The sequence below is a fragment of the Lygodium microphyllum genome, chromosome 7, assembly GCF_053477565.2.
Source record: "Lygodium microphyllum isolate KBCC chromosome 7, Lygodium_microphyllum_v1.1.10, whole genome shotgun sequence".
NCBI lineage: Eukaryota > Viridiplantae > Streptophyta > Polypodiopsida > Schizaeales > Lygodiaceae > Lygodium > Lygodium microphyllum.
This window is the reverse complement of record NC_141141.1, coordinates 45965058-45989359: the sequence shown is the minus strand read 5'-3', so window position 1 is coordinate 45989359 and position 24302 is coordinate 45965058. Positions and strand designations below refer to the sequence as shown.

At 45.8% G+C, this 24302-nt stretch overlaps 1 protein-coding gene and 1 pseudogene across 4 annotated transcripts in view; one reads left to right on the top strand and one right to left on the bottom strand.

Moving 5' to 3' along the window:
- LOC148033410 (uncharacterized) overlaps positions 1-24302 on the top strand; it is a 45110-nt gene that overhangs the window by 8864 nt on the left and 11944 nt on the right. For 3 of the 4 annotated variants that reach the window (XM_087681336.1, XM_087681333.1, XM_087681332.1), the window contains 6 exons: positions 19935-20015; positions 20183-20254; positions 20329-20409; positions 22378-22475; positions 22571-22696; positions 23082-23130. In XM_087681336.1, coding sequence (XP_087537462.1) covers positions 19935-20015; positions 20183-20254; positions 20329-20409; positions 22378-22475; positions 22571-22696; positions 23082-23130 — 507 coding nt within the window. The remainder of the gene's footprint in view (positions 1-19934; positions 20016-20182; positions 20255-20328; positions 20410-22377; positions 22476-22570; positions 22697-23081; positions 23131-24302) is intronic. The other variant, XM_087681335.1, reaches the window with a different exon arrangement.
- LOC148033411 (uncharacterized) lies at positions 473-2763 on the bottom strand (annotated as a pseudogene).

Sequence of the window (24302 nt, the reverse complement as noted above, 5' to 3'; positions counted from 1 at the left end):
AGCATCTCAAAATTTCACGTCCCCATGAAAGACCTCCCCCTTGAAAACCTTGCAATTGTCCTCGATTGCATTGCATTGGGCCAAAGCAAAAGTATATTGCACTGGATTTTCAATTTGGTATGATAGTCACCACAACATTGGCCACTGTTGTCACACCGTTGCATATGCGCAAAACTTATTGAAAATTTCCAGCCAGCAAAACATAATAGAAAACTGAAAAACAGTCCAAAACTGTTGCTAGAAACTATTGGATGCATCCATAACTCATGTTTCTCAACCGTTCTGACTTCAAAACCACAGTAAAGCATATTCTCAGCATAAACCATGGCTGAAACTTTCAATGACATTAGTTTAAATGTGGCTGTCCATGGAATCAGCTGTAAACCATTAAAAACCGAGCATGACTTGATCATAAACTGATCATGGACTAATATGAGAACTAATCACAAATGGCTGCAAATGTGACTCCAAACTAATCACAAGCTGATGGTAAAAAAAAACTGATCAGAAACTGATGCAAAACTGATCCTAAAGTGATCATAAACGGTTCTCAAACTGATCAAAAACTGAGCTGAAACTAATTAGAATTGATCTCAAAATTGAGGTAAAAACTCATGCCAAACTGTTCCAAAAACTCATGCATAAGTATAGTCTCAGAGCCGCAGTGACAACCATTCTTATATACATGTATCTCACAGTGACTAGTACATTGAGTAGTGACCTCATGGCAGACATACTGTCAGCACAGTACCTTGGATGCATGCTGAATATATCCACTACATACGAGAGCTGTCCAAAACCGGTGGAGTGGAAGTGCTACCTCCCCCTTGAGCATCAGACAATGCTTTGGACGCGTGCTCTGCTGAACCTGAGTAAGCCCGATCCAAAGTCGGCTCTAACTGAAAGGCATTGAGATAAAGTTGCAACAACTGAGGATGGTCTGCCAAGTCATCCTTCTCCATCCATTTTGCATCCATTGGTGAATAATTTTGAAACTTCACCAAATATCTTCTGGAAACTTTACCTCTGACCTTCCTTTCCTTATGTGCCAAAATCTGCTCGGGTACCAAAATCTCATCTAGTTCCTCAACCTTTGGTTGAATTTCAGCAGATACATCTTCTGGCACATCACCATGAAAAGGTCTCAACAAACTGATATGAAAGGCATTGTGTATCCGCCAATGTGGAGGTAATTTCAGCCAATATGCAACATCGCTAACTTTTTCCAACACTTAAAAGGGCCCATAGTATCTCGTGCTTAACTTCGGATACAACCTCTCTCTTCCCTTCATCTTTTTCAGCCTTGCCTTTTCGAAACGCAGCAATATATAATCGCCCTCTGCAAACTGCGAAGCACGTCTATGGCGATCAACTGCCCGCTTTTGCTTGTCCTGTGATCTCTGAAGTGCATACTTTATCTTTGCATAGGTTGCATCCAAGCTTTCCACAAAGTGATCAGCCTCAAAGATCTTATCCTTAGTGTGAAAAATAGGTGGAACCTTCTTGCCATCCTCAACCACCTTAAATGGAGCCTTGTCAGTGGAACTATGCACCGTATTATTGTATGCAAACTCAACCAATGGCAAATACTGCTCCCACTGTGTCTTGTGGTCTGAAACATAGCATCTCAAAAGATCCAACACTGGAATTTGCTTCCTCAGACAGACCATCTGTCTGCGGATGGAAGGATGATGAGAATTTCAGCGTGGTACCCATATTTTCAAACAACCCCTTCCAAAATAGACTGGTCATCCGAGGGTCTCGATCACTGATGATCGAGTCAGGCATACCATGATACTTGAAAATGTGTTGCATAAATAATCGTGCCATATGGTCAACCTTTATCTTTTTCCTCACCGGAATGAAATGGGCTTGTTTGCTAAACTTGCAAATAATAGTACATATTCCATCATTCCCTGTAGGTGTCCTAGGAAGCTCAAAGATAAAGTTCATAGCAATGCTCTGCCAAGGCCTATCTGGAATAGGCAAGGGCTGCAACAAGCCCGGCATCTTTTGCCTATCATGCTTTACCTTCTGACATATGATGCATCCCCTAATAAACTGCTCTACATCATCCCTCAAAGCTGGCCAATAAAAGAAATGCTCCACTGCCTTGACTGTGGCATCAATACCTCTGTGTCCTGCATACGGAGGAGCATGACTTTCAATGATCACTCTAGGCCTCAACTGCTTTGTGACACACAGTCGTCCATGCATCAACAAAAATCCATCTCTTAGCATAAAATGCTCATGCCTTTGGCCATTGCAAAGCTAATCATAAACATTAGCAAAGTCTGAATCAGCAGCATATTGCTCTTTCATGGCATCCAACTCAGTGTGATAAACCATAGTGACGGCTGAAATTTGTGGCTTACGTGACAGTGCATCAGCCACAACATTCTTTTTACCATCAATGTGTACAATCTGAAAATGAAACATAGAGAGAAAATTTGCCCATCTCGTATGCTTCTCTGACAACTTTGTTTGCATTAGAAAGTACCTCAAAGTCTGATGGTCTGTCTGCATTGTAAAATCAGCCCCCAACAAATAATGTTTCCACGTAGATAGTGCATGAATTACAGCCAAGAGCTCTTTCTCATAAACCTATAAATTCCTCTCTACACCGTGGAGAATTCGGCTCTCATAAGCCATAACTTGGCCATCTTGCATAAGGACAACCCCAATGCTGTTACCACATACATCACACTGAACCACAAATGACTTCCTTAGATCAAGTAACATAAGCATAGGATCTGAAGTCATCTTTTCCTTCAACTCTTCAAATGCTGAAATTTCCACTGCTGTCCATCTAAATGGCACATCTTTCTTTTGCAAAGCATGCAATGGAGATGCAATCTCAGCAAATCCGCGTATATACTTCCTATAGTAAGAACATAAACCCAAGAAGCTGCGGATCTCATGAACATGTTAGCCTGCTCTCTTTTCATTCTCAGTCTATCATCTCCTGGTTGTGTGCTCCTGTCAGAGTCTGGCAGGAGACAGAGGAGCTCTGTCAGTTTTGTGTTTGCTGATTTAGTCTGCATTCCCTTCTCGGGTGGCACTCAGCCCAAAATGGGCTTTTTTGTGTGCAGTCGGCCAGTTTGTGGGCAGGTCGGCCAGTTTCAGCCAAGTTGGCCAGTTTTGGCTAGTTTGGGGCTATATATAGCAGCCCCCCCAGTCATTCTCTTATACATTCTTTGCAGATTCTGCACACACTCCCTCCTCTCCCACTCTGGCATTGGTGCTGCCATTGTTTCCAGTCTGTTCTAGTGCCCTCACTGACGTTCCGGGCTGCGTGCAGGGACTAATCAGTCCACAGTTTTGTATTCAGCATTCATTACAGTCAGTGTAGATTTTCTTCCTTCATTTTCTGCTTTCTCTCTCTCCTCCTCTGTGTTTGTGTTCTTCCGTTGCGCACTCTCACATGGTATCAGAGCCTGACTGAGAGCACGGAGGACCTAACCTTGTGGAGAGATACCTCACCCCTTTTGTTGCTGTCGCCTCATCTCCAACTGCCCAAGCGGCCCCTCCAGGTGGCCATTCTTCTTGCGTCTGCTGCATACGACTTCTCCAGAGGGTGCCACGTTATCAAACGACCCCTCCTGCTTGCATTTACCATCAGGCGGCCTCTCCTTCAGCTGGGCGACACATCATCAGGCTGCGTTTTCTTGATGTGGTGGTCGTTTCCACTCCTGGCGGCTCATCTCCTGCTGGCGACCCACATCCAGGCTCCGTTTTGGTGCTGGCAGCTTTTGTTCTGGTGATCTTCATCAGCTACTTTTGCGATTTGCAGCTCCAGGTGTTTGTAGGCTATCACAGCTTGCGTTTTGCAAAATACCAAACACCAAAGAAAACTGTGCCGAAGCTGAAGTATGACCAGCAGTATGGTCACCACCCTAAGGAAGTAGCATTCACTACTTGTGTATCTTCCCTATACATACTTTTACTAGGGCCATAATAATAAGCAAGTTTTCTTTTTCTTACCAGTTTTCAGGCTTTGACGACTCAGAGGATGAGCTCCTTTCTCATCATTCCTCTGAGCGGAGGCGGGATTATCAGGAGTTTCGACCTCGGGAGGAGACTCCTCGCACTCGTCCCTCTTCAGTTCATGCATCTCAGAGGGTTCCATCTACCGTGAAGGTGCCTTTCGTGAAGACTGCTTCAGATGTGCGGATGCCTTCCTTGATTCCCTCTATTCAGGTGCCGATTCTCCCTTCCTTTCCGAAGGAAGATAAGTTGGATGGTTCCAACTACTCCCTCTGGTCGTGCAAGGTGGAGTGCATCCTCGATACATTCGACCTATGGGAGCTTGTTTCTTCGCCCATCGACCGTCCCCCCATGGATTCATCTGATGGTGCCTCTATGGACCGTGCAGCCTTATGGGATAGGCTCAACTCTCGAGCCCGTTCCTTTCTTTTTATGAGTTTACATGATTCCATTCTTGTACATGTTCACAGGTTACAGACTGCGGCGGAAGTGTGGAAGAAGCTTGCGTCTTTATATCAGCACAAGTCGTTTGCCCACAAGATTTCCTTGGAGAAGAAGTTGCGGATGCCTAGTCTTGATGATTCTTCTTCCATGAAGGAGCACATCACGAAGATGGAGGACATGCAAGGCGAGCTAGCCTCTCTTGGTCGTGTGATATCGTTCGAGGATATGGCAATGATTCTGTTGACTCAGCTGCCATCACCCCGCTATGATGTCTTCTACACCAGCCTCATCACCTCGAGGATCCGCGAGAAACTCCTATGGGAGGAACTTTCCCTGCTTGTCTTGGAGCATGACGAGCGACTCAAAGAGGTGGGTGCCAGTGGCTCCACCAAGGCTTTTACTGCAGGTACAGGTGGTGGCAAGAAGAAGAAGCAACAGAAGGAGAAGGCCAAGGACAAGAAGGAGGAGGACAAGGAGGATGCGAAGGAGAAGAAGCCCAAGTGCCCCCACTATGGGAAGGGTACTCATCCCGAGGAGAAGTGTTGGCAGAAGTACCCCCATTTGAAGCCCAAGGAGAAGGACTCGAAGGCGGCCCCCGCCACGACAGAGTTTGCGTTTGTGCATGTCTTTGTTGACGAGGATACAACCCTAGCTTCTACCACTCAGGAGAAGCCTTGGCTTGTGGACAGTGGAGCATCTTCACATATGACCTTCAGACAGGATTGGCTTCAAGATCTTTGTTCCAGAGGGGGCACTGTCACCATTGGTGACAATTCTACAGTTCCTGTTCGAGGCGTGGGGACTCTACCTATGTTTTCTGATAGGCGGTCTTCTTCCGCCAAAGTTCTCTATGTACCTGATTTGGGTTTTAACCTATTGTTTGTGCATGGTCTTACTCAGCTAGGTACCCGAGTCATTTTTACACAGGATGCAGTCACAGTGGAGGATGCTTCTACAGGTGATGCTCTTTGGACAGGTACACAGGATGGTGGGCTTTATAAGCTCATAGCCTTGGCTGCGAGGGCTTCCCATGAACTTGGGCTGCTTTGGCATGCTCGGTATGGTCATTTGAACCTTGATTCTATTCGGCGGGCTTCTTGGAGGAAGATGGTGGAGGGACTTCTAGATTTCCCTCCTCTTCACACTTTGTGCCCTAGCTGCTTGAGGGGCAAGCAGCATAGGCAGCCTCACCCTCAGGTTGCCTCTAGGAGGGCTACTTCTCTGCTTGAGTTGGTTCACACCGACCTTTGCGGACCTATGGGCACGGCCTCCCTTGGGAAGGCCAAGTATTTGATGCTGATTGTGGACGACTTCAGTCGTTATGTGTGGCCTTATTTCTTGGAGTACAAGAGCGAGGCGTACTCCCATTTCTGCGAGTGGAAGGTGTTTGTGGAGACACAAACAACTTCCAAAGTTCGTGGCGTTCGAGCTGATCACATGGTGAGTTCACTTCTCACCTTTTCTCTTAGTTTTGCAGGGATCACGACATTCGGGTGGAGTATTTCCATCCGAACACACCATCAGAAAATGGTGTGGTGGAGCGTGCGAATCGGACCATGGTGGAGATGGCCCGATCTATGCTGGAGCATAGGAGTCTTCCTCATTCCCTTTGGGGTGAGGCGGTGGCTACAGCGGTGCATATTCGCAACCGCTCTCCGACTTCGGCTTTACAGGACACGACTCCCTATGAGGCTTTCTTTGGGAAGAAGCCTTCCGTGTCCCACTTTCGCATCTTTGGGTGCGATGCTTTTGTCCATGTGGACAAGAAGAAGAGGAAGACAAAGCTCGACTCTAAGTCGAGAAAGCTTATCTTCGTGGGCTATAGCACGACCACGAAGGGATATCGGCTCTACGACCCGACGACACGGAAGATTGAGGTGAGCAGGGATGTGATCTTTGATGAGGTTTCGGCCTCCGAGGATCCGATTGATGGTTCTATTACAGGTGCTTCTTCGACATCGACGGACCACCCCCCACCTTCTCTACCTTCTCTTCCTTCAAGGATACCCCTTAGCACCTCTCCTTTGTCATCGCCTCCTCCCCCTCCCATTCCTCCTCCTACTACGGCTTCCCCTCCCCCTTTGGCGGATGTGACTCCTTCTTCTACGAGTTCTTCCACCCCTTCAGACTCCCCTCCGGAGTCTTCTCGGGATACACAGCCATCAGATGGGGAGCCTTCTTCAGATGAGGAGGATCTACCTTCACTTGGTGAGGGGGAGTCCCTCGCAGACACAGGTGCTTTGCAGGTTCCGGAGACTACTCGGTCTCCCTCGCAGCAGGAGGAGTCTCTTAGGATTCCCTTATGGTATCGTCGGCTCATGTAGGATTCAGGTGTTACTCACTTTCCTGCTTCTTCTACAGGTCCACGCAGATCAGCCCGCTTATAGGCCCAGCGAGATAGTTCACTATGTGTGAACTATGCTCTTATGTCTCAGATTCTTCAGGGTTCCGAGCCTTCCACTGTGGAGGAGGCTCTTGCACAGGATATTTGGAGACAGGCTATGCAGGTAGAGCTCGATTCCATCGAGCAGAACCATACTTGGGAGCTTGTACCGCGTCCCAAGAAATGGAAGGTGATAGGTGTAAAATGGGTCTTTAAGACCAAGTATCTTGCCGATGGCTCCTTGGACAAGCATAAGGCTCTGCTTGTTGCCAAGGGTTTTGCACAGCGAGCAGGATTGGACTACTTTGAGACTTTTGCTCCTACAGCTCGGATGTCTACCATTCGAGTTATTTTGGCTCTTGCAGCTCACCACCGTTGGCCTGTTTATCAGATGGACGTCAAGTCAGCCTTTCTGAATGGCGTCCTTGAGGAGGAGATCTATGTTTCACAGCCTCCTGGTTTTCTTGTGCAGGGGAAGGAGGATCATGTCTACAGGCTGCGGAAGGCCCTTTATGGCTTGAAGTAGGCTCCTCGTGCTTGGTACCAGAGGATTGACCGCTTCTTTCTACAGAGTGGTATTCAGCACTCCGATCATGATCCCAACCTCTACTTTCGGGTTGTGGGTTTTCTTTGTGTTTTCCTTATTTTGTATGTCGATGATCTTATCATTACAGGGAGCGACACTCTGCAGGTGGAGCATACTCGGTCCATTCTTCAGTAGGAGTTTGACATGACGGATCTAGGGATCCTTCACTTCTTTCTAGGACTGGAGATCTATCAGATGGCACAGGGCATCTTTGTCTCGCAGCATAGGTACATCTCCGAGCTTCTTTCGGAGTTTGGTGTGGCCGAGTGTCGGCCTATTTCTTGCCCCATGGACCCTGAGTCCAAGCTTTTGGCAGATGGAGTCCCCCTTACAGATGCCACTCGTTACAGGTGCCTTGTAGGCTCTCTCATCTGGTTGATTCACACTCGGACGGATATCTCTTTTGTGGTGGCTTTGTTGTCTTCTTTTATGAAGATTCCTACACAGGATCACTGGAGGGCAGCCTTGCGTGTTCTTCGGTATTTACAGGGGGCTCGATCCTACGGGATCATGTATGGAGATGGGATCACCCTTTCTGGATGGAGTGATTCTGATTGGGTAGGTGATGTGGATTCGAGACGATCCACTACAGGTTATGCTTTCACCCTTGGATCCGGTGCTGTCTCTTGGAGCAGCAAGAAGCAGCCTACTGTGGCACTTTCTTCTACAGAGGCTGAGTATCGGGCCCTATGTTCGACTGTTATGGAGGCAGTTTGGCTCCGTCGCTTGCTGGCGGAGATTGGCTTTTCCCAGACAAGACCTACGGAGCTGCGCGTGGACAACCAGAGTGCCCTTGCTCTGGCAAAGAACCCGGTGTTTCATGCTCGCACGAAGCACATTGAGGTTCAGTATCACTATGTTCGAGAGCGGATCGTGGATTCAGAGCTGGTGGTGGCCTATTGTCCCACGGCGGCCAATGCGGCTGATCTCTTCACGAAGCCTTTGCCTCAGGCTTCTTTGCTCCATCACATGCAGTTATTGGGTCTTCAGACCCTCCCAGGATCTGAGAGGGGGTGTTAGCCTACTCTCTTTTCATTCTCAGTCTGTCATCTCCTGGTTGTGAGCTCCTGTCAGAGTCTGGCAGGAGACAGAGGAGCTCTGTCAGTTTTGTGTTTGCTGATTTAGTCTGCATTCCCTTCTCGGGTGGCACTCAGCCCAAAATGGGCTTTTTTGTGTGCAGTCGGCCAGTTTGTGGGCAGGTCGGCCAGTTTCAGCCAGGTCGGCTAGTTTTGGCTGGTTTGGGGCTATATATAGCAGCTCCCCCAGTCATTCTCTTACACATTCTTCTGCAGATTCAGCACACACTCCCTCTTCTCCCACTCCGGCATTGGTGCTGCCATTGCTTCCAGTCTGTTCTGGTACCCTCACTGACGCTCCGGGCTGCGTGCAGGGACTGATCAGTCCACAGTTTTGTATTCAACATTCATTACAGTCGGTGCAGATTTTCTTCCTTCATTTTCTGCTTTCTCTCTCTTCTCCTCTGTGTTCGTGTTCTTCTTCCGTTGCGGACTCTCACAGAACATTCTTCAAAGCTGGCCATGAATGTATTGCTTCAACCTTAGCAGGGTCCATACGAATACCATCAGCCGATACAATATGTCCCAAGAAGTGGATTTCATGCAAAAAGAATTCACTCTTGTCATTGATAACCAGCTTATGCTTACGTAGCTCATTGAAAACAATGTCCAAGTGCTTTCTATGCTCCGTCTCATTCTTTGAATAGACAATCATGTCATCAAAGAAATGTCAGAGTGCAGCGGTGCGGAAGCGTAGGACTGAGAGAGAGAGAACGCAGAGAGAAAAGGGAGAGAAAGAGACAGTGTACAATGAAGATCTGCTGTATAAAGAATGCTGAATACAAAGATATACACGGGTGCAGTGTGTTGGACTGCGTGTCTCCACCTCGACGATGCGACCTGCTGTCCACCTCGAAGTCTGCTGCAATCTGCACTGTCTGCTGTCTGAAATCTGTGAACAGAGACAGAAAACTGCGCGGCACCGGTCTGTAATCTGCGACAGAGAAGAGTGTGTAGACTGCTGGAAACGTCGGCAATAAATAGGTGAAAAACCACCTAGAACGGGGCGCCAAAATAGGGCGCAGCCTGGAATAAATCCGCTGCAGGCAGTCGGACTGCCACGTGGCAGTCCGACTGCTGCTGGTCCGACTGCAGCAGTCCGACTGCTGCTGCTGGTCCAACTGCCCTCCAAAACAGGCTATGATCTCTGACACCCCCTCTCAGAGCCTGGACAGGGCAAAATCCTGAGGGATCTGGAATGTTGCCGAAGTAGAGCCTGAGGAAGCGCCTTCGTAAACAAATCCGCAAGATTATCCTCCGTCTTGCAATACTCCACAGTGATGGTCTCATCCAGAAGCTTTTCTTGGATGAAGTGGTACTGGATCTCAATGTGCTTCGTCCGGGCATGAAAAACAGGATTCCTTGCCAAGGCAATGCAACTCTCATTGTCACATCGCAGCAATGTAGGACTAGTCTGGGGGCACCCAAGCTCCTCCAACAATCTCCGAAGCCACACAACCTCGCATGTGGTGGAAGATGCGGCCCGATACTCCGCCTCAGTAGACGAAAGGGCTACCGTGGGCTGCTTCTTGCTACTCCATGAAATAACACCTGCACCCAAAGTAAAGCAGTAACCTGTTGTAGACCGCCTGTGGTCCACGTCACCGGCCCAATCCGAGTCGCTCCAACCTGCAAGTACAAGATCTGACCCATCTGTCCCTGCGGGATAATGAATCCCCAAATCAGACGTCCCCCTCAGATACCGAAGTATCCTCTGAGCAGCCTGCCAATGCACCGTCTTAGGTTCACTCATGAACCCTGCCAAGAGCCCAACAGCAAAACATAGATCAACCCTCGTGTTGAGAAGCCAAATCAAAGACCCTATCAACTGTCGATAGCGGGAAGCATCCGCCAAAGGAGAAGTTGAATGGGAAGTGGCCTTCCAGTTCGGATCCATAGGAGTAGAGAGGGCCCGACAATCTTCCATCTCAAAAGTCACCAAGAGCTCCTGTACATATCTCTGTTGGGAGAGAAAGATCCCCCTCTGAGACTGATAAATCTCATGGCCTAAAAAGAAATGGAGTAGCCCCAAATCCGTCATCTCGAACGTCCGATGTAAAGCTGACTTTGTCTCCTGGACCTGCTGTGCATCATCACCTGTGACAATCAAATCATCAACATATAATACAAACAGCACACAACCATCCTCGGAAGTGTGAACATACAGCTGCGGATCGGCCTTGGACCGCCGATATCCCAACTGAGTCTTGAGGAACGAATCAATCTTCTCGTTCCAAGCTCGCGGGGCCTGCTTGAGACCATACAGGGCCTTCTTCAACCTGTAGACTTTCCCATCTGAAGAACCAAAGCCAGGAGGCTGCTCAACGTAGATCTCCTCCTTCAAATCACCATTCAGGAAGGCCGACTTCACATCCAGCTGATAAACAAGCCATCTCCTATGGCCAGCCAAAGCAAGAACAGCTCTAATGGTTGCCATACGAGCTGTAGGGGCAAAGGTGTCATGACAGTCAATCCCTGGGCGGTGGGCAAAACCCTTAGCAACAAGGCGAGCCTTGTGCTTATCCAAAGTACCATCACTGAGATATTTGGTCTTGAAGACCCACTTGACTCCAATCACCTTCTTCTTCGGGGGGCGAGGCACAAGTGACCAAGTGCCATTCCTCTCAATAGCCTCCAACTCAGCTTCCATAGCTTTCTTCCATGGGGCGGACTGTAAAGCCTCCTTCACGGAGGTGGGCTCTCGATCCTGCATAACTCGGGACATCAAACAATAATTGGAGCAAACAAGCTCCGAAGAATGCGCCTGGTGCCTCCGTGAGCGCCGCGGACCATCCTGCGGTCCCCACTCCTCAGGAACCCCCTCGATCCCTGAATCACGGAGTGTGTCACGGGCCCAGCGAGGAGGAGGCCGAACCTCCCCTCGTCGTTCTCCATCAGTAGAAGACTCTGGAATGTCCACCGGTGGTAACTCCGCAGAAGGATCCGGTGGAACAGCAGAATCTGTGTCAGAAACAGAATCATAATCAAACGGCACAGGCTCTAGTGGAACTATAGAAGGAGCCAAACTCTCCCCTGGATCTCCAAGAACGGGATGCTCCTCACCCGTTGAAGAAGTCGGAACCTCCACAAACCGCACATCACGGCTAGTATATACATCCCGCTTGACGGGATCATACAGTCGGTAGCCTTGGGACTGGGAGCTGTAGCCAACAAATACCTGTTTTCGGGAAGCCGCTTCAAATTTGTCACGGTGAGCCTTGGGAATGTGAACATAGGCATCACACCCAAAGACCCGAAAGTAAGAAACATCTGGCTTCGTCCCAAAATAAGCCTCAAATGGAGTCATCCCTTCCACGGCCAAAGTAGGGGATCGATTAAGGATGTGGACTGCAGTAGCCACAGCCTCGGCCCAGAGAACCTGAGGGGTCTGTCGGTGCTCCATCATGGTGCGCGCCATCTCGATCACACTGCGGTTCTTCCGTTCTAGAATACCATTTTCTTGAGGAGTATTGGTATTGGCAAACTCCTGGTGAATTCCTCTATCTGCACAAAACCGAGCAAATTCATTAGACACAAATTCACCTCCCTTGTCGGATCGCAAGGTCTTCAACTTCCGGCCTGATCGGTTCTGCTCAAAGAGAAGCCAATCCTTGAAGTGCGAGAAAGCTTCTGACTTTAGTGCCAAAAAGTAGGCCCATGTCATCCTGCTGTAGTCATCCACGATCAGCATGAAGTACGAGCTCCCACGCAGGGACTCATTCCTCATAGAGCCACATAGATCCGTAGATACTAGCTCCATCGGTGAAGTAGACCGCCGCGAAGCTGTGTGGGGAATGGCATTCCGATGCTGCTTCCCCCGTATGCAGGAGACACATGGCTGCTGGCTCACCACTATATCCGGCAACCCTCGAACAAGCTGTCCACGTGACGCCTTCCAAAGATAGTCATAGTTCAGGTGACCAAACCGAGCATGCCATAATTCAGACTGTGACTGTGAGGTAAGAAGAAGAGAAGAGAGGGCAGTGGAAGACTTCAGTTTGTAAATGCCGTTCTCCTCATATCCAGATGATAGAACCTTCCTCGATTCACGATCAAGGACTCGCACAGTAGAACTGTCAAATTCCACCAAAAGACCAAGGGAGCAAATCTTATGAACTGAAAGGAGATGGTACCCCAAACCTGGTACATGCAAAACCTCTGAGGTATGGGTGCCACCTCGTCCATCCGGAATAAGCTGCATCTTACCCCGACCTGCAATAGAAACTGAAGAGCTGTCTCCAATGAGAACCTGCCCACGCGAAGGTCGCAGCTGGGCAACACCATCTGATGAAGGAGTCATGTGCCGTGAGGCACCACTATCAATAATCCACTCTCGAGATTGGGGAGTCGCCATCGCAGCATCAGAAGCATTCGGTGAAGCGTCCTCAATGACAACTAAATGTAGAAATGCAGCTGATGAGGGTGCAGCCACCGCTCCAGAATCCTTGGTTTCCTTCTTCTTGGTGTCCTTCGAGTCTTTGTCAGGGCAATCCTTCTTCCAATGGCCAGTCTTTCCACAAATATGGCATGTGGAGTCTTTGTCCTTGTCCTTCTCCTTGTCCTTCTTGGACTTGTTATCCCCCTTCTTCTTCTTTTGGTCCTTCCCCTTCTTCTGAGAGGCTTGACCTGTCAACGCCTCCGTCTTGGAAGCATTCTGTCCCTTTAACTGTTCCTCTTGGTCCAAGACCATAGGAACCAACTCTTCCCACCGAAGAGTAGACTCTCGCCCCGAAGCAATAAGGGCAGAGTAAAATGTACCGAATCGTGGCGGCAACTGGGACAAGAGTGTAATCGCCATGTCTTCGGAGGAAATTGGCTTCCCCGCATTCTGAACCTGCATCTGTAGCTGCCTTAGCTTGTTAATGTGTTCCCTTAGCGAAGAAGACTTATTGACGGACAAGGTCCGCATCTGTACCTCCAAAGAAACCCTCTTCATCAGGGTCATCCGATTGTACATTTGATCAAGCTCCAGCCATATCTCACGAGCCACCGTCAAGTGCTCGATGTGAGCGATCACGGCTGTAGTGCATGATAGAAAGAGAAAGGATCGAATCCTGGCATTCAGTTTGTCCCAATGAGACTGGGCCCTGGCCAACTCCGCACAAGCATCGGAAGAGAGTTTGGACTCATCTCTTACCGAAGGCCGGTCAATATCTTCCTGTACCAACTCCGCCAAATCATAGGACTCAAGAATGGCCAACATCATAACGCGCCAAATGCGGTAGTTGTCGCCGTCGAGCTTCTGATCTGTAGGAAGAGCCGGTAACACAAGCACCTTCCGGTCCATAATCGCCTGGAACTCCAAGTCCATCTCTGTAGACATCTTCACCTGCAATGCCTTCTCAAACGCAAAAGCAGCCCCCTCTGACTGAGTAAACTCAGCCTGCTAAGGCTCTTCCGCGTCCCGAAGCTTCTTCACCCGCCGGAGGCGATGAAAAAGCAAAACCTGCACTTTTAGGTTGAAAACTCAAACTTCCTCCGCGTCAAACAGCAGTAAACAGCAGCAAATCCACCACCTGTACTCCTTTCCTGTGCGCCCACACTCGTTTCAGCCTTGTTCCAAGGCGCAGCCCTCTTGTCTGCCCTTAAACGCAAAAAACGCAAATTTGTGTCGCGATGGAAACTCCTTTTCAGGTTGATTCTGCGCTCAGTCAGCCCTCAAACACTGCTCTGATACCATGTCAGAGTGCAGCGGTGCGGAAGCGTAGGACTGAGAGAGAGAGAACGCAGAGAGAAAAGGGAGAGAAAGAGACAGTGTACAATGAAGATCTGCTGTATAAAGAATGCTGAATACAAAGATATACACGGGCGCAGTGTGTTGGACTGCGTGTCTCCACCTCGACGATGCGACCTGCTGTCCACCTCGAAGTCTGCTGCAATCTGCACTGTCTGCTGTCTGAAATCTGTGAACAGAGACAGAAAACTGCGCGGCACCGGTCTGTAATCTGCGACAGAGAAGAGTGTGTAGACTGCTGGAAACGTCGGCAATAAATAGGCGAAAAACAACCTAGAACGGGGCGCCAAAATAGGGCGCAGCCTGGAATAAATCCGCTGCAGGCAGTCGGACTGCCACGTGGCAGTCCGACTGCTGCTGGTCCGACTGCAGCAGTCCGACTGCTGCTGCTGGTCCAACTGCCCTCCAAAACAGGCTATGATCTCTGACAAGAAAGTACCCACAAATGCTCTATGTGGCCGAAAGATGCGATCCATCGTCCGATAAAAAGTGGCAGGAGCATTCGTAAGTCCAAAAGGCACGACAAGAATTCATATAACCCAAAAGATGTCCTAAAAGTTGTCTTAGGCACATCCTCCGATCTAATGCGTATCTGATGATACCCACTTTTCAAATCTATACGGCTGAATATTGCTGCCCCCTGCAATCTATCCATAACATCATCGATCTGAGGGATCGGAAAGTGGTTCTTTATCGTGATCTTGTTCAGAGCACGATAGTCAATGCACATATGCCATGAACCATCCTTTTTCTGCACCAAAAGCACTGGAGAACATAAAGGAGATGAGTTGGGCTGAATCAGCCCTTTTTCTAACAGCTCATTTACCTGACTCATAATCTCCTCGTGTTGGGTTGCACCGACTCTATAGGGTGGTTTATTAGGAGGTCTACTTCTAGGGATAAGGTCTATGCCATGATCTTCGGGTCTTTCAGGTGCTAGCTGCCTTGGAAGTGATTGAGAGAAGCAATCAACATACATTTTCAGAAATGACATGCGATCCTCCTCTAATTTAGACATATTCCCAACATTCTCACCATCATCCTTATCCTTAGCAAAAACTAAATACGCTGAAATATGATTTTTCATTACTTTAGAAATAGCAGCTGCAGATACAACAGGGACAGATTCCCCTTTCGACTTTACATCAAGTGCGAGCGTCTTTCCCTTATGTTGAATAGTGATCTCTTTTGCATATGAATCAATCACTGCATGCATACAATGGCACCATGGTATACTAAGAAACACATCACAACCCTCAAGTGGAGCAATTTAAAACTCTTCGGTGTCTATATATCCCTGTATGTCAATGGAAGCTTTCCAATGAGTGGTGTGACAGGTTCTGCATGACCCTTACATGCCATTCCAACTTCCCCCATGGCTCCCATCTCATCCTCTTTGATGCCTCGACGGGCTGCTATGTCAGTAGAGATGAAGTTGGCTGCACCATTATCAAAGAAGATCAATGCATGCTGATCCCTAATTTTGCCCCATATGCTCTGCACAACTCAGTAGCATCATCATTGGGCTGATCACTAACAACATCGGGCACCAATCCCATTGATGTTTTGGGCCTTTTACCCTTAGGATCTCCCTGATTTTCTGATTTTGCAGCTTGCTGCCTATTGGGACAGTTCTTTGCAATATGACCCTCCTGTTCACAAATAAAGCATTTATTTGTAGCCATCAATTCCCTATGTTGTGCCAATGTTTTTGAGCCCTTTCTTTGCTGTTTTGGCCTCTTTTCAGGCTGGTTTTCAGATATGCCCCTTTTCTTAGCCTTAAACAACTTTTTATTCGGCTTCTCCCCGCTCTCTTGGAAGCCCGAATCCTTTCCACGTAGCAAAGCATCGGCTGTAGCAGCAGTCTCTATGAGCTGAGACATGCTAGATACAGTGGATTTTATGCAAAAATCCCTGATTCCTTTGGGCAGTCCACATACATATTTTTCCACTTGCTCATGAAGGGATACGGCACGATAAGAAGTGACGGGCAGCAATGCATCCCAAAACTTCTTATTGTATTGCTCTAAATTCTTGCATTCCTTAGCATCAAGCTTGTTCCAAGCTGTCATGATGTCCACCTCAAAGGTACTAGTCAACCAATTCGATGCAAACATTTGCTTGAATTGTACCCATGTTGACGGTGCTCTACCTTGCATCAAGAGCGTGGACCACCACTGCAATGCATTCCCTTTCAAGAAAGTGGCTGCCTTTCGAATCTTAGAGGATTCGGTGAAGTTTCCCCTTGAATAGGCTGCATCAAACTGCTGAATGAAGGTCAAAGCTTTCAGCCTATCTTGTGCACCACTGAGGACTCAAACTTCACTGCTTTTCCACCCTCATCATAGTCTTTTGCTTCCCCTTTGGGAGTCAAGTTGTCATACATTGGCTGCTGCAAAAAGGGTGCATTTGCTGTATTTACATCATGACCAAGCCCAAATGAAGCATTTGGATAACCAGCAGTCATTCCTTGAGCCCCATAAGCATTCGGGGGTGTAGATGCATTGCCAAACATTCCACTTTGTGCCCCAGGCATCAAGCCAATGCTACCATACATAGGGTTTTGCACATTTCTAGCCATACCCGAAAACAATGGGCCTTGCACACCATGCATTGGCTGCTGCATACCATAGGGATTTGTGCCATGCATTTCCGTATGCGGCCCTTGGCCAACCATTGCATGAAAAATCGTGTTACCACCAAAGTATCCTGGCTGCCCCATCATAGCATGCATGCCCGGCTGTCCAAAATCCATTGGATTGGCACTTCCATAATGGCCTTGCATTTGCATTCCTTGCCCCATAGGTACCAACTGTTTAGCTTCATTGGCCTCTTTAGGAGCTTTAAGTGAAGGATTTGGCACTACCTTCGGTGCATCTTGCTGTCTCGAAGGTGTAGAAGTTGATTTCTTCTTCTTGCCCTTACTGTCCTTCTTCTGAGCATTCAAAAATCGGGTGAACTGAGGATCCTTTGCCAATTCAACAAAGAGATTTGCTGCTGTCCTCATCCGATTCTTGACCTGGTCATCAAATTCCTCTTCACTTTGTTGGTCATCTATCTCATGATGGCTTGAAGGCCCTGCATCTTTTCCAACAGCAACATTTTCAGCTTGTTGTCCATCATGAGAGCCTCGTCCAAGATTAGGCATTGCATTTCCTTCATTCCCATGAGAATGTCCATACTGAGAGGCATCATCATTGCTTGATTCCATCTCACTATATGAAGACATGTTGCTGTAATTTCTCAGCTGAGCACAAAAATCAGCACTAGCACAAAGCTTTGGTTTGCAATCAGGTGCCTTGGGCTCACCAAATCAAGAGATTGAGTGGTTATCCCGGCAATGGAACCATGCAACCAGCCTTCCTTCTCGGTTAGGGTGCTTTAACCTGATTAAGCACTTAATTACAGCAATTAGCAAATGAACATAAACTGAAGTGCTCACTTTACCTTCATAAACTTGGACAGTGGATACCTTGTTGGCCCCAAAACTGGCGCCGCTTTTAGTATTTCTTTAATTTCAATTGTTGATGGATAAATTACAAGCCGAGATTTCACAATCTCTTTGGCTGATTCAAAAGCCCCTTGCTATTCCAATAATCAGCAAAGTATTCGGGCAAATTGCCCCTTGATTTTCACCCAGGACTTGCTCTAATGGAACCCCAATTGGTCAAATGCTGCCCCAAATTCACAATAGATGGGCTGGCATCTGAAATCCTCACAATTCTAGGAATTTCCGGTGCTGATTTCAGTGTACGATGCCTTTGAATGATGGCACGGGTCCCAAGGTGGCTGCTAAACCCTAATTACTGCTGTAATTTAGGGTTTACAGCAGTAAACTCTCAGCTGTCCACCAAATTTAGTTGTACTCTGCTACCCATGGCTGAGAATTGCTGAGAATACTTGAGCATAGACTGGAGGAGATGAGAGAATGCTGTAGAAAAGAGAGAAAATCAGCTGTAATGTATCTTCTGATTCGTAGCTCTGATGACAAATCTGATGGCATCAACAGCTTCAAAAGGGAGGTAAAACACCAGCTCAGCTGATGAGCCCTCCTCTTCTACCGCCGCCTCTCTTGAGACGGAAGAGAAAACCTGCTGCCCCTTGTCTTGTCGCGGCGCGTGATCAGTCATCGTTGCCTCTCAGAGCCAAATCTGATCACCTCCTCTCCCTCCACCAAGCTCCGAATGGCTGACATTCAGCTTCCACCACCCTCCAATAGCCTTCTCCCTAGTTGCATGGGAAAGTTTTGCCAAGTGGCAGCTTTCCTAATGCATTTTCAGCCATTGAATTAATTTTTTAGAATTAATTAATTCTGAAAATTAATTTCAGCCCTTTTGACCCTGCCCAAAATTAAACATGCCCATCTGGAATGAAATCGGCCAGGCCATTTGCAACTTGGAGTGGTTACCAACCTTTGTTGATCCTTAGACTAGCATTAATTAATTAATTAATGCTAGTCTCTAGTATCACCATTGACACTTAATGGCCAAACAATTGTCCTAGGGTCCAACCTGGCACCAACTGACCACCAAAACCTAGTTGGCATAACTTAACAAAACTTTTACCTTTAACACCCACTGCATCCTCAGGGTCCTTGGCCCGTTTTCATGAAATAACTGCCATGTGCATCACATATGCTCACGTCCCCGTGACAGTAACTCTCTAGGATTGTGTTTCTTTTTAAAAGAATAAGGTTTCTTCATTATTTAAGTGTGTTTTGGGGCTGTTTAAGTTAGGTAATGCATTTTTAGCTCTATAGAGGGTACTTGTTGAAGAGAAGGTAGCTTGACAAGCGAGGCAATAGCGAGATGCCGATTAGGACCCAATGACATGGAGGACCTCCACTATAGAAGTCAAAGATGGAGTCGGGAAGACTTGGCATGGTGCCCACACCATTTATAGGCATTGATGAGATGGCACCTGTAGTGGTAGTACTCCTAGAGCCAATCTGAAATGTGCCTTCCTTTTGGGATGGGGTGGTGATTAACCTGATTATATATCAGTAAGAAATAAATTCATAAAAACTGAAATTAACACTTCACCACTTAAATGTGAGAGAGTCGACATCCATTTGGCCCCAAAATTGGTGCCATGTGCGGTATTTCTTTAGCTTGTATTCCTCGAATCTTGTAGTAGATGTTGTGGCTGAAAGTCCTGTCAGCTTTGTTTTAACATTTTCAGTCTCTTTATCTCTTCTTGTTGGAGTTTTATGTGATGTTACCTGCTGCCCAAATGTTAGGAAACATCATCATCCTCTTCAAATCGAAAAAGAGGGACATATTCGAATCCATTGTATCAAGGTCTTGGATCACAAGAGAAATGGCCTTTTGAATTCTGAGATACCTTTTCCTTTCCAAATCAATTTAGATGTGTGCTTGAGTTCTTGTCTTTGATAGATCAATCATACCACCCAATGTCATCTTTTACCTACTATTAATGTAGATATTCGCCAGAAAAAAAGGGTGTGTGTCTATCTTCAAGCTTTCTTGCAGTTGCCATTTGTGTGGAGGGAGGGAGGTTTGTATTGCATATTTGACTAAGTACTGTATGTAATAGTAGAATCTCATTGTTTAACTGCTTCAGATCCTATATTAAAATTGCCATTGTCATCAACATTGTACCATGGCTAGTTCATGCCATTGATACAACATTTTCAGGCTGCAAGAGTGGCTAAGGCTTCAAAAGAAATTGTCTGACTTCTGTTTTTGTGCACTGCTTGGCAAATTTCAGATAATGCAGGCAGGTGAACCAATTGAAATTGAAATCATGCAGTTCAATGATGGGGGCCTCTTGGGCTTTTTGGAGGTAGTATCTCTATTTTGTCTTCTTCTGGTTTGAAAGCTAATTGATAAGGTTTTCTTCAATCTTCCAATGTTGAGTTGTTTTGGCTGAAGCATGTATTTGTATTTTCAAAAATGCCTTCCTAAAATCTCTTTTTGGAGTTTAAGGATTCTTTCTCGTCATTGATGCAGGGTATTCGTGCTTTTTTACCCAGATCTGAGCTTCTTCGAAAACCAGAGAGTACAGCTGCTCTTAAGGATTATGTACAATATCACCTTTTCTGTTACTTTTCAACTAATGGAGGATGCTGTTTTGATCTCTTATTTTGTATGTGTAGGTCGGAAGAGCTCTGTCGGTTTCAGTAATTCAGGTTGATGAGGAGCAGTCAAACATAATCATAAGTGAGGTTAAACCATGGGTATGTCACTATAATCTTGTAACCCACCCTTTCTGGTTGGCAAGGTGGTGAATCTTTTCCTGCATCTAGTGGACATGTTGTCTCAAGAGAGTAGATAAGCTGGTTTATCATTGGTTTCATTTTGCATTCCAAGAGAGCAAATAAGTTCACTTAATTAGTGGTTGGTCTGCCCTAAGCTGAAGGGTCCTCAAGAGGTATATGGTCCAGAGTCCACTGTGTGAACGGTGGAAGAGTAATGATAGGGACTAGAAGCTGTCTCTCCTGTTTGGTAAAGCAACGTCTACTTAGTTGAGGCGCTTTTGTAATTTAATATGTTGATGAGGCTTTTTACGAGTTGTGATGAGTTTTAGAGCTGCTCTAGAGAGTGGAAGGATTCTAAGTTGGGCACTACCTATACTCAAAGTGGAACCTAGAGAGTGGATTTGGTGGGATCCTTCAAAAAGATCCCTGTGCTATCCATTCTAGTATTCAGCCAGGTTAGAAATGCTCAAGATTAAGTTGTACTTTGGACTAATCGTAGGGACATGGCTGGCAGAAGGTGACCGTTAGCCAGACCATTCTAAATTTGCATCAGACAAAGACTCAGAAACAATGCATATGGTCCATTGCTTGGAAGATTTGGCAGAGAGCTTCTAAGGTGGGACTTTTCAGAGGTCAATCCAGAGATATTATCGCTGGGTAAGCTGTGGCTTGACGCATTATTTTCAGTCCTGAAACTAGGAATTTCCAGGTAGTCAGATTGAGGTGCTTTTGTCATTTAATATGTTGATGAGGCTTTTTACGGGTTGGGATGAGTTTTAGGGATGCTCTAGAGAGTGTAATGATTCTAAGTTGGGAGAGGAGAGCACTACCTATACTCAAAGGGGAACCTAGGGTGTGGATTTGGCGGGATCCTTCAGACAAGGCTGGCAGAATGTTACCGTTAGCCAAACCATTCTTAATTTGGCATCAGACAAAGACTCAGAAACAATGCACATATGGTCTATTGCTCGTCAGATTTGGCAGAGAGCTTCTAAGGTTGGACTTTTCAGAAGTAAATGGAGAGATATTATCACTATATAAGCTGTGGCTTGGAGCATTATTTTCAGTCCTGAAACTAGGATTTTCCAGGTAGTCAGATTGTTGTAGCCAGCAGAGACACACTATTTACTTCCCACCTTAGATTTTATGTCTCGTAGTCAGCTCAGAAAATGGCAAAGCCAGTGATCACCAACAATATTTGTTGCTTGCTGAAAAGAAGCATTTCGTGCTTGAGAGCTTGAAACTTCACTTCTCTTAGAGGGGGTGAATTCTAGACAGCATGATTAGTCAGGCAGGATAAATACAATATTGCATGTTTGCTGGGTTTGATCTGCTTAGATGGTTTTTTAAAAACTATATGAACTGATTTTTATTTCCAAATGATGATTTATGCTAATTGGGATTAATTGAGGTGACACTTTTAACAAATCTCCTGGATACTCCTGAATTTTTTCTGTTGGTGTCATAGTATCTCTGCAGTGCTATCGTGTCTATGGGTGAAAGTCATGACTCATAATGGCTGTGCTGAGACTTTTCCAGTGTTTGAAGGACAGAGAGAACTATTTGTATGGTTTAGATAGACTCCACTAGGGTTGGCTTGGACCAGATTTCAGAGGCAGCAGCCACAGGTAGCAGCAGACTGCTAGTTTTAGATACTAGTCTAGAGATGACGTCTTGGGCCTAGGTTGTGTGTAGGGTATTTTTGTAAATGGTAGAGTGGTAAGTTATTGAATGCATTTTATTTATATGTGCTATGTGTCAGGAACTTGTGCAGGCTTTATGCTGTCCCACCCTTATCCTGTACATATTTAGCGAAACTTGTTGTGTTGTGGGAATGAAGTAACACTTTGACTATTGTTCTTTGCATGTTTGTTTTGTAGATGCTTTCAAAGTCCCTGCTATGTTTCTAATCAGGCATTTAGTTGATCTTTCATCATACTCTTTCAGATGCATAAAAATCTTCAGCTTGGGTCAGTGCATGATGTTATTGTCACTAGATTATATCCCTATGGTATTCAAGTTGAAATCAAGGATACCCGAATCAGGTAAATTTTTGTTAAAGTATGCTAGTCTTCAATATTGCCTTCCAACAAAGTTCACGTATATGACCTTTGAATGAATGTGGGTCTTTATGTTCCAGAGGTTTTGTGCACATATCAAACCTGTCTAGAGAATATGTGAGGTCAGTCACAGATGTTTTCTCAGAAGGTGAAGCAGCAAAAGTAATGTTGATCAAAGGTCGAAATCCACAACAAGTTTCTTTCAGGTGAGAAGTTTTAGGTGGTTCTCTTTGAATTGGCAGAATTCTGCAGTGGTGCAAAAAGCTATTTAGTGATGCTTATGTTATAGTTAAGAAGGATGCAAGAAGGGGACTGTATCTTGAATTCACTAAAATGTTTGTTTCTGTGTGTCAAGATCTCATGTTGAAATGTGTGGTAAATTTTGGCTATTGTAACATATTGAACCTTAAGAAAGACTCTAGATATCAAATGACTCTTTTTTTACAAGTGTAAATTAAGCAACTGCATGCTTTGCAATTGCATATAGTAGAGAAGCTCTCAATTTTACTTGACATAATGTGCATGTTTTGATCTTTGTTTATGCTTTTAACATTATTGATATTGACACATATCTGATCTTTTGGATTGCAGCATTGCTGATTTGGAAAGTGAGTCAGGCCTCATCTTTCGAGATAAAGCGGTATTGTTTCCTCTCAATCTGGATGATCAATCCCGGCCATTTTAAAAATAGCAGTATTTTGCTTAAAAAGTGAGCTCCAACAAAATGTTTTAATGATTTTATCGAAATAGTGGAGCTACTCATCATTTTAGCTTGATAAAGATCCGTTACAAATAGTTGTGGACCTAGGAGATTTGGATAGGAATCCAAATAATATTGGGTTTCATATATTGCTTCAATTTCTTTCTCCACCTCTTGCAAATTGGATAACATGTTTTTGCACTTAGCCAAATGAAGAACTAAATAAAGCTAGGAAATCTATTGGTTGGTTTAAAACATTTCACCTGCATATACCATTTTTAGATTGGTTTTTGCTTTTGCAAAGGAACACGGTCATAATCTAAAGCAATTTAGTTAGGTTCAGATTGTATCCTCAGGGCTGTATAACGTGTCCCGTTGATGAACTGATTCCACACTTGGTACATAGAGAGTGTGAAATGAGAGGGAGTAAGCGTAACCCCTTTACTGTAGCATAGTCACACACCATTCCCTTGGAATGGGATTAACTTGGGTTCTAAGCTGAATACAACAATTTATAGTTATGCAAATGTGAAAGTAATGGAGACAGCGTTAGAGATGGCCCCCCCAAGGAAAATGGGATTAACTTGGGCTCTAAGATGAATACAATAATTTTTAGTTATGGAAATGTGAAAGTAATGGAGACAATGTTGGAGTCCCCCCCCCCGCACCCCCCTCGTGGCTCTAAAAAAAAGGAATTTACTTTTGCTTAACGTAAGTCCTTTAGGGAAGAGGCTCAGTTACAATCAACTAGAGAGTGATGAGAAGTAGTCCTCACTCTCACAAAATCATGAAAAGATGTACATGTACACATGCATCATTTACTATGCAATAAGAACAATTGATTTCTTTATAAGATGAGAATAGAAAGAGGAAAAATCAAACTTCCTTTGTTGATGAACAACAATACATCAATATGACTTGTTTCTTATTATGAAATGAAGAAGAGCTCAAGAAGGAAGGGCTGTAATGAATTTACAGGTCCTATAAAACAACAATACAAGAAAAGAGAATATGGAGATGTTTGATAGTGGAGAGTGGAGAATAATGATGTAGATGAATATGACTAACTTTAGGCTATTTCCAGCTATTATGTTAGCGTTTACCACCAAGAA